Source organism: Orycteropus afer, unplaced genomic scaffold, assembly GCF_000298275.1.
Source record: "Orycteropus afer afer isolate SDZICR_OR568_19922 unplaced genomic scaffold, OryAfe1.0 scaffold00495, whole genome shotgun sequence".
In the NCBI taxonomy this organism is placed as follows: domain Eukaryota; kingdom Metazoa; phylum Chordata; class Mammalia; order Tubulidentata; family Orycteropodidae; genus Orycteropus; species Orycteropus afer.
The window spans coordinates 709,429-720,347 of NW_006922082.1; the positions used below are offsets into that span (position 1 = coordinate 709,429).

The window sequence follows — 10,919 nt, forward strand, 5'->3', positions numbered from 1 at the left end:
GCCTGTGGCTCCCCAGCTTACGAGCCCAAGGTTCCCAGGTGCAGGGCCAGGGGTGTGGGCTGTTGTACCTTGTTCTGAAATAAAGCATCCTGCCTCATCTGCCTCCTCTTCCTTTCTGCCCTGGCTGCTGCTGGTTGTCCTGTCCACCCTATTGGTGGTCGTGGGTCAGAGCAGGGCTTGGGCAGATGACAGGGGAGGGCAGAGCCAAGCAACTTAAAAAAAAAAAAAAGTATTATTTTAGACAGGTTTATAGAAGACTTGAGAAGGTAGTACAGAGAGAGGGCTCCCATATACCTCATGCCCAGCTTTCTCTATTACAGTATCTTCATTTGTATGATACATTTGTCACAGTTCATGAGCCAGTATTGAGACATCATTATTAACAAAACCAAAGCAAATTCACTGCCATCAAGTTGATTCTGATTCATAGTGACCCCCATTGGGTTTCCGAGTCCATACATCTTTACAGAAGTAGATGGCCCTATTTCCTTACGGAGAGCAGCTGGTGGGTTTCAACTGCTGACCTTCTGATTAGCACCCAAATGCCTTACCCACTGTGCCACAGAGCTCCTTATTACTAACCAAAGGCCGTCCTTCCTCAGTTGTTCCCTACTGTCCTGTGTCCCAGGATCTTAGCCAGGATAGCACATACATTTAGTCCTCCATGTCTCCTTGGGCTCTTCTTGGCTGTGGCAGTTTGTGAGACTTTCCTTGTATGACATGACTTTGACAGCACTGAGCACTGGGCAGACGTCCTTCTCTCTTGGACTTTGATGTTTCTCATAATCAGAGCTGGGTTATGGGTTTTGGAGACGAAGACAACAGTGGTAAAGTGCCATTCACATCCCCTCATCTAAAGTATACATACTGTCAACCTGATAGCACTTTTGGTGTTGACCTTGGTCTCTGGCTGAGGTGGTGTTTGTCAGGTGTCTCCACTGGAAGGTTACTCGTGCCCTTTTCCATACTGTACTCTTTGGGAGGAAGCCCTGTGAATGGCCTACACTAAGGAGTAGGCAGTAGGGAGTTGATGCTCCATCTCCTTAGGTAAACAATTTGGAATTGTTCTGCTTGGGAGATTTGTCTACTCTTCCTCATTTAGTTAGGTAATTATTTAGATCAGTATGGACTAATGGATATTATAAGTTATACTTCTATTTTGTTGCCCAGCAACTCTTCATTGCTATAGCTTCTCTGTACCACTTTTCAGACAAAGTTGGACAGACAAGGGTGGGGTATAAAAGGTCTAATTATACCAAGTTGCCAACCCTGTTTTCCTTTCAGGGATGAAGGCAGAAAGGAAAATTCTCATTACTCGTATGGTGGGGAGAAGGGTGGTCTGAAGACCCCATTTTGACTGCCAGCCTCCTCTGGCCTTCAGCTTCAGCCTTCACTAAGCAACTGAGCTGGGGGCCTCCTGTGGGCTCGGCGCTGCTCGGGGGAAGGCATTAATCTCCCTTTTCCAAAGAGAAGTTAATTCCATGGAGCCCAGTCTTGAAGCTGAAGTGAGCAAGTGCTTCGAGACTCCATGCTTAGCTGGCTGCTGACTGCAGTGGGGCCCTTTCCTAGAAGGCTGTGTGCTCCTAGACCAGAAGAAAGAAGAGACAAGCTCACCAGCACCCTTGTCCCTTCATACTTCCGTTTGGTCTTGGCCTGAGCAGACCATGCACCCTTTTTTTTTAATTTTTGTTGTGATTTGGGTGAAAGTTTACAAAGCAAATTCATTTTCCATACACCATTTTGTACACATTTTGTTTCATGACATTGACTACAATTCTCCACCATGTAACAGCTCTCTTCTCACTTCCTCCCTGTAGTTACCTCTTCCCTGTGTCCTTCCTTCTCATGCACCACCCTCTCCCTGCCCCCTAAGCTGTCTCCTTGTGCAAACACTACCCTTCCGTCCTCCCACGATTGATCGCTCCAAGGAGTGTTATCTACCTGATGTAAATGTTCACATCAGGGGAACTAGGGGCTATAGTCTTGGGGGTCTCACTAGACAATCAGACTAGTAAACCTGGACCTTTTTTTTAAGATTTTGAGTTTTGTTCCACATTGTTCTCCCACTCTATGCAGGTGCTGCAGACCATGCACTTCTTTCTCTTCCACTTCTCTTCCGCCACTGCTCACTCCCCAGCTCTGCCTCTGGCTTGGATCTGGCCTAGAGCCATCTACTCCATGTGGTCTTCCTGTACCTCAGTCCCCCTGTCCCTCTGCCTGCAGTTCTCTCTCCCACCCTGGACTTCCCTAGTCTCTCCTGGTCACTATCCTGACCAATCCCCAACTGCTTTCTTGCGTTGTGCCTGTTCACCCCACAGGATCTGAGCTCCTGAAAGACAGGCTGGACATGAAAACGTCAGGCACTGTTACCTCCAGTGGAACTGGGCTCCCTGTGGCCCCATGGGCAGATTGAAATAAAGGCCTTGTTCTGTCTTCAGGAAGCTAATATTGAGGATGAGACAGAACACACTATCTCTGGGGGATGAGCTGTAGTCAGCACCTTCAGGCCTATGTGGCAGGGAGGTGGGAGAGATGTGGGGACGTCAGCATACACGTGGGCCCAAGTGCTGTGACTGCTGTGTGCGTCAGGAAGGGGACGCCCATCCTACCTTGCCAGGCTCCCAACCCTGGGAACTCAGCTGTGGGTGCTCAGGCAGGCCGTTGGCGGGGCAATTAAAACACCAATAGAGTTCACCACAGCTGCATTTACAGAGGCCTTTTCTCTGAGGATCTCTGTCTTAGTTCTTTGGTGCTGCTATAACAAATACCACAGGTGGGTGGCTTTAACAAGCAGAAATTTATCTTCTCACAGTTTAGGAGGCTAGCCGTCTAGACTGAGGGTGCGGCTCTAGGGGAAGGCTCTCCCCCTCTGTTGGCTCTGAGGAAGGTCCTTGTCTCTTCCCGAGCTGCTTCTACTCCTGGACAATCTTCATGTGGCTTGGCATCTCTTCCCCTGTCTCTGCTTCCTCTTCTTCACTTGCCTGTTAAATCTTTTATATCTCAAAAGAAATTGACTTAACACAACCCTATCCTGATCCTCATTTACATAACAAAAGACAACTCATTCCCAAATGGGGTTATAACCAGGGTCATAGAATTAGGATTTACAACACACACTTTGGAGAACACAGTTCAATCCACAACAATCTCCAAGCTCTTGCTGGGCATGATTATGTTCCTCCTTTGGGGTCTCCCACCCTGGAATACCGTCAGGAAGCTAGGGCCAGGCCGAGAGTGGGAGAACAGCAGGGTAAGGCCAGTGCCGGAAAAAGCCCAGGCTGCTGCCACCCACTTGGCCTGGTGGACGGGTGTTTGTTCTGGCAGAGAATAGAGGCCTTCACTGGCATTCACATGAGAGCCTGGCCAGCTATGAGCCCAACGCCCCTAAAACCTGCATCCCAACCTACTATGTGCCAGGCCCAGAAAGATAAGTGAATATATTCAGGTTCTGCTTTGAATCCCGCTGGGATAAGAGTTTCACCAAAACAAACAACAACAACAACAAAAACCACAAACTCACCACTGTTGAGCCAATTTGTAGTGACCCCTCCTTGGATTTCCAAGGCGGTATCTCTATGGAAGTAGATTGCCCAATCTTCCTTCCGAGGAGTAGCTGGTGGATTTGAACCACTAGCCTTTTGGTTAGCAGACAAATGCCTTGGGCACTATGCAACCAGAGCTCCTGTTTGAAGCTTTTTACCAAGTGCACGGGAAGTCCATCAGGAACACAGATTGGGGAGTGGCTGGAACCATGCAGGCAGGTGCCTGAGGTTGCTGTAGGGATGTCTCCGCAGAGCAGGCGACTTTTGAGATGGATTTCGAGGAATCAATCAGAAAGGAATTCTAAGCAGAGGAAAGGGCCCTGAGAGGAAGTGGTGAGGAGCTGTAACAGGAATATTCAGTAACGGGAAGCCAAGCAGAGGAATTGGGACTGAGCTGAGGAGAGCAGGTGTAGGAAGTCAGTCGATGTTTTCAGGTAAGAAAACAACTCATTTTAGACCGGTCATTCTGGCCTGCAGCCTGAGGAAGGAACACGAGGCAGGGGGCTTGGTGATACAGGTTAGGCTCTAGGGCCTGAACTTCCAAGGGTGGTTGAAAACAGGAAAGCAGGAGCTAGAACTTTTTGTATGAGGGAACCCAGGACCGAGGGAGAGGAAGAAGTCAGAGAGACTTGAGCTGTGGGCTGCTGCAGGGCCAGGGAGGGGAGGAAGTGCATTGCTGGGGACACAGACCAGCCAAGGCCTGCAACCAGATGCGCTGAAGCCTGTCAGACAAACCTTGAGTGACAGGGAGAGAGGGGTTGGCTGCCTGCACACTGACTGAGCTCTTGGCTTAGAAGAACTTCTGAGGGCAAGGGGCTGGCCCTCCTTCCTTTTCCCCAGCTTGGCAGCCAAACTGTTCCCAGTCTTCAGGCAGGTGTTGTTTCACGGCCTCATTCCTCCCCCTAGAGGCTCCTGGGAGCAAGGCCACTTTCTCATAAGGGTGAATGGGTTTGTGGCTTTAAGGCCCCAGAGTGGTGAAGTTAGCCCCTTGGCCCTCAGGCAGGGATGTGAGCCCTCTTGAGAGCTGGGTAAAATAATTTTTTCCCCCCCAAGAATTAGGGTAATTTCTAGAGAGGCTGGCACAGGACCGGGCAGTGTTTCCTTCTGTTGTACATAGGGCCGCTATGAGTGGGAACCGACCTGATAGCACCTAACAACATGCTGTTGGCGTGCTGGTGAGAGCAGAACCTAGCAAAAGTCTTCCAGATCAGGTGGCCACAGCAGCTGGAGGGAAGAGCGCCATCTGTGGGATCCTCCTTCTGGCTCCACTCCACACAAGCTGTGTGATCTTGAGCAAGTCATCTGACCTTGTTAAGCTTTAAATTCCTCTTCCGAGAACAGGAATAAGACTACCTATCTCAGAGATGTTGAAGTGTGAGACATGTTGTTGTTGTTATTTGCCGTTGAGTCGCCCCCAACTCATAGCAACCCCTCCTTGGGTTTCCAAGGCAGTATCACTATGGAAGTAGGATTGCCCAACCTTCCTTCTGAGGAGTGGCTGGTGGGTTTGAACCGCCAGCCTTCTGGTTAGCAGTCAAGTGCCTTAGACACTATGCTACCAGAGCTCCTAGTCATAGTCTAATTCTGTATAAAACAACCCTACTTAACCTAAGGACGCAAGGTTTTTTGTTTTTTTTTTTTTGCTTTAAGATTTTAAAAAAAGGCAATTTCCTAAGATATACTTAGTGAAAATTATCTCAAGAGCCAATATTTTCCATTATTTACTGTCCTAATATAATTTACTGTCCAAATCAAATTTATTGTTTTCCTGGACTAGCCGGGAAGTGCGTTCACCCCAGTGAAAGTGATTTGAATATTGGAAAGTTCTCGCACATATTACTGGAGATGTTTGGAGAAACTGTTCTTGACCTCCCTTATTTCCTGGGCTGAGGTCTGCACTGTCCCCTCAGAGTGAGCCCACATCAGAGCAGCAGGAGGACCCTGGCTATTCCAACCTGGCCTGTCTGTCTCTCTGACTGTTTCACTCACCTTGACAACCAAGAGGTGCTCCCTACACACACAGAAGGATTGGGATGCAGGGGTCCTGGAGTGGCCTCAGCTGAAGGCCTGGAGCCCAGTCAAAGGGTGTCAGCAGAGACAGGGACTGGCCCTAGCCCTGGGTTGAGGGTTGGCCCCAGCACCATCTCAGCACCAGAATCATGCTCTGGGTGAACTGTTTACCAGAGAGCAGAGGGGCCTATTTATAGCCCCAGCTGGTCTTCTTTCTGGCTCACGGGTGAGGGGGCAGGGTGGCTCCTCAGAGCAAGGGTGGCTGGGCTGAGGGGACCTAGCTCTACCCAGGTGCCCCTGCCCATGGCGGGGGAGACCTTCCCCTTCACCTCCTCCACCCTCCGCTCACTCCGTCTGCAGCGAGAGTGGCTGGAGTGGGAAGACCGGCGGCAGGCTGTGGCCCAGCAATGCCAGAGACGAAGGTGCCCCCCCAGCCCCCGGGCCCAACTCTCTAGGCCTCGACGCTCCTGCCGCGACCCAGCTGTCCACAATGCCTTGTTCTCTGGTGACTTGCAGCAGGTCCAAGTCCTGTTCCAAGATGAAGAGGCTGCCAACATGATTGTGGAGACCGTGAGCAACCAGCTGGCCTGGTCAGCAGAACAGGGTAGGGAGCACCAGGTGGGGGCAGAAGAGGAGGGAAAGAGAAGAGCAATGGAGGGGTTGCGTGTGGGCACCATCCCCGCTCCAGACCATAGACTGGACCATCCCGTTCCACCACCCGTTCCACTCCCTCCTAAACAGAGAGATGAGGCAGGCGGTGGTTTGTTTTTTTAAGAACTAAAGTATTTTTTTCCCTCTAACTATAAATATAATAATCACACGCTATTAAGAGTAACATAATTATATTCTAATGAAATTTTCTCTGCACGTATATATATGCACACATAAATATTTTTCTTTTATAGAATGAGATCCTCCACCTTCTGTTTCATAACCTGCTTTTTTCATGTAACATATTGCCATATCAGTAACTATAAACAACAACAAAAAAAGACCCAAACTCACTGTCGTTGAGTCGATTCCGATGCATAGTGACCCCATTGGGTTTCCAAGGCAGTAAATCTTTACAGAAGTAGATGCCCCATCTTCCTTCCACGGAGAAGCTGGTGGGTTTGAACTGCTGATGTTCTGGTTAGCAGCCAAATGCCTTATCCACTACACCAGCAGAGCTCCTTTCAATAACTATAGTCCACATAATATTTTAAATAGCCCAGCCTGCTGCCACCCACTTGCCCTACTAAAGTCTACCGTATGCATGTGCCATGACTTATTTCACCAATCCCCAAGTAGATTGGGTTCTATTTTTTAGTTTTGTACTATTTTAAATAACAATATGACAAACATCTTTGTGTACTTGCCAGATGATTTCCTTAAGAAACCAGAGGGTTTCTAAATGTAAACCAAACACTTCAACTGAAGCAGCCCTGTTTTTAAGATTGCCTAAACCCCAGCCATAGATTCTGATGTTCACAATCTTTGGGAGAACTTATGCTCCCATAGTTGCCAACCAGTTAAACCAGTTGTGTGGAGTCCATTACACCATGTCATCAGAGCAGAACTATCCTCCATGGGGCTTTTAATGACTGATTTTTTTTTTAATGCTTATTTATTTATTTATTGTGATTTGGGTGAAAGTTTACAGAGCAAGTTCACTTTCCATACAGCAGCTTGCATACACTTTGTCTCATGACACTGACTACAATTTCCCACAATGCAACAGCTCCCCTCCCACTTCCTCCCCATAGTTCCCTCTTCCCTGTGTCCTTCCCTCCTATGCACTCCTGCCCCCCGAGCTATCTCCCTGGGCATACACAGCCCTTCTATTCTCCCATGATTGATCTCTCCAAGGAATGTATCTACCTAATGTAAATGTTTACCCCATATACCTGTCTTTTGTTTGGCTGGAAGTCACAGGAGTGGGTTCAATTCCAGACCCGAAGGGCCGCTAGGGGCCATAGTCTCAGGATTTCTACCAGGCTCTATCAGACCAGCAAACCTGGTCTCTCTTTTTTTTTTAAATGATTTTGAGTTTTGTTCACATTGTTCTCCCACTCTATCCAGGATCTCCTACCTAGATCCCCCTCTGAGTGTTGATAGTGGTAGTCAGGCACCATCTAGTTCTTCTGGTCTCATAGTCATACAGGCTGAGGATCACATGGTGTACCAGTTAATGACTGATTTGAAAGCGGATCACCAGGCCTTTCTTCTGAAGTGCCTCTGGGTGGACTTGAATCTACAACCTTTTGGTTAGCAGACAAGAGCATTAACTGTTCACACCATCCAGGAACTCTCCCAATCAACGCGGGCTTTAAATTCTTGCTCAGCTGCAACAATTCGGTTTAGGATTGTGACCTTATCCATGGCATCCTGATCTTGTCCTGCATCATGTCTGTTATTCCCAGAATGAACTCAACCTCTTATTCCTTAATTTCAAGCCTCAAAACAAAAGCAAACAAAACTAGGCTTTACCAAAGATTTAGGAAAACCTGATTTGCTTTGTTGCAATGCAAACAATTTGCAATTCAATATTAGGCATTTATGTCCTTTAAAGTAGAGGGTCAGCAGAAGAAAAGGAAGGTCCTCAAAGAGATAGATTGACATAGTGCCTTCAACAGGAGCTCTGGTAATGTAGTGCCTAAGGCACTTGGCTGCTAACCAGAAGGCTGGCGGTTCAAGGCCACCAGCCACTCCTCAGAAGGAAGGTTGGGCAATCTACTTCTGTAGTGATACTGCCTCAGCAACCCAAGGAGGGGTCGCTATGAGTCAGGTCTGACTCCATGGCACATAGTAACAGTGCCCCCAACAATGGGCTCAAACATAGCAGAGATGTGAGGATGGCACAGACGTGGCAGTGTTTCGCTCTTATTTTACGTAGTCAATGAGTTGGAACTGACTCAATGGTACCTAACAATAGCAACATTCCTTTAAACAAATCCTCATCATTTCCACAATTCAAAGTACAACACCAGTTGCATGGTTCAACCTCTCTCCTCTTTCTCCCCACTCCTCTCACTCTCCCTCCACTTCCCACTCCTCACCCCCACCCTAACAGGTATCTTTAAATCCATTCTCCAGACTCCTCCAGTTCTGCTCCTTGGCCACACCCAAGCTCAGCTCCAGTCCTTCCAGTGACTAGTGCTCCTCCATACCCAAAGCCAGAGGGCCCAGGTGAACAAAAAGAGACAGCGATGCCATTAGTAGCTCAAATACCTGGAGGTTTCCACCCTTCTTAGTTCGCTCTTGTGGTTTTAAAGAGCTATTAATTTTTTTTTCTCCCCTGTGACACACACACTATGGTTATAGATTGCCAAGCTGTTCGAAAAGGCTGTTCCAGTTTACGCTACGGGGCTTGCCAGAGCCCTTTTCTACAGAACAGCCTGGCACAGTGTTTGTGCTCAGCAAACTGCAGAGTAGAAGGCCAGTTGTCAGGCACAGACCAGCATCCCCATTCCCTGCTCTGCCAGCCAGTCTCCCACATTCCCCATCTTGACACTGCCTGCTCTCCCCTAGGGTTCTGGGTCATGACCCCCAAGACCAAGCAGACGGCACCTCTCACCATCACTGCAGCCCGAGGCTACAATGACTGTGTCCGGCACCTGATCCGGCAGGGGGCTGAGCTGGACGCCCGCATCGGGGGATGGGCTGCCCTGCATGAGGCCTGCGCTCGGGCCCAGTCCAACTGTGTGCAGCTGCTGCTGACCTTTGGTGCCAAGGCCAATGTGCTATCTGAGGAAGGCACTGCCCCGCTGCACCTCTGCACAGCTCCTGAGTCTTTGCAGTAGGTGCCTAGGGCTTGAAATGGTTGGGGAGGGGTGTGTGTGTGTGTGTTCAGCTCACATGGCCAGGAGTAGGGGAGAACTTGACATCTGTAAGCAGCTTTGTAGTCTCCGAAGCACCTCACATACATGTGTCTGTAAATAACCAGGAGATAGGCTTCATTCTGCAAATGAGAAAACTGAGTTTCAGAAAAGTTGAGCGGCTTGTCCAAGGTCACATCTGCTAGGTCCTAGAGGCAGAGGCCCTGCTGCTTTTTGGAAAAATCCTTTTCCGACAGCATTCTCCTAGTCCTTGTGAATCTTCTGAAGCCACATTCCTAACTGTTTTGAGGTGGGGACCAAAAAAGTTCTCTGCTAGGGTTTCCCAGGCTCAATGTGAGGTGGCTCCCATCTCTCCTTCCACTTTCTAAGGTTAACAGCTCTCAGACTCCCTCCCTGATGGTATATGCACTCTTACAGATCAGGTCTATGGACAGGGCTGGTGGTGAAAAGGACTCAAAGATTTCTGAAAGACACTCCAACCTGCTGGGAACCTGTCCCCAGCTAGAGCTAGATCGATGGACCTAGAAGTCATCCAGATTTGCCAGATTTTGGGGTTCTTATGCACATGTATAGGAGCTCTGGTGGTGTAGTGCCTAAGACATTTGACTGCTAACCAGAAGGCTGGTGGTTCAAACCTACCGGCCACTCCTGGGAAGGAAGACTGGGAATCTACTTCCATAAAGATACCACCTAGGAAACCCAAGGAGGGGTCGTTATGAGTCGAATCCACTCGACAGCAGTGAGGTTTTTTTTTTTTTTTTTTAAATGCACATGTGGCACACCTTTCCAAAGACTGTATCTTTTTAAATAAGATGAAAACAGGCACTTTAGAACTCTACTTAATGAGCTTTAAAGTGTTACTTAAATTTAGCATTTGGAAAACAAAATTAGCCCATGGTTAGAACTTGCTGAGGAAATAAATTAAGTCACTAATGGAAGACTGGTTACTGCTCAACTTAGCCACCTACTGGGCCTGTGCAGTGCAGGAGCACTGGAATTCTGGCCACTTGGAGGAAAGACACCCACTTATCAGGGCTTCATCGGGGTTGAAGGAACTGTTCCTGGGTTTCCAGTGGCTGCCATTCTGGCTTTTTAATTATAAATTACTGTTCGTTTAGTTTCCTCATTATTAATTTAGTTTGTTGTGTTTTGGTTTACCCTACAGTACGTAATGATGCACATTTGCAGCAACAGTGTTTTGACCTATAATTTTTCTAGAAACAGGAAGACTGGAAACCCAGTCCCCCAAACCCATGTTTTGTTGTTTTCTCCAGGGGAAAGTGGGGTAGGTGGGCCCTTGAGGACTTTGCCTTGCCTGGGAGGGTGAGGCTGGCCTAGAAGAATGGTCTGGTTTGGGGGGCAGGAATAAAAACATCTATTTTATTTTATTATCTATTGTTTGTTGTTGTTGTTGTTAAGTGCCATCGAGTCATTTCCGACTCATAGCAACCTCATGCACAGCAGAACAAAACACTGCCTGATCCCGCGCCAGCCCCACAATCCCTGCTATACTTGAGCCCATCATCACAGCCACCGTATCAATCCATCT

General features: G+C 48.3%; 1 protein-coding gene across 1 annotated transcript in view; it reads left to right on the plus strand.

Annotated features, from left to right (window-relative positions):
* The first annotated feature begins 5,855 nt into the window (after positions 1 to 5,855).
* The window catches only part of ASB16 (ankyrin repeat and SOCS box containing 16), a 10,588-nt gene continuing 5,524 nt past the window's right edge, over positions 5,856 to 10,919 (plus strand). The window contains exons 1-2 of the mRNA XM_007955219.1: positions 5,856 to 6,156; positions 9,063 to 9,330. Coding sequence (XP_007953410.1) covers positions 5,856 to 6,156; positions 9,063 to 9,330 — 569 coding nt within the window. The remainder of the gene's footprint in view (positions 6,157 to 9,062; positions 9,331 to 10,919) is intronic.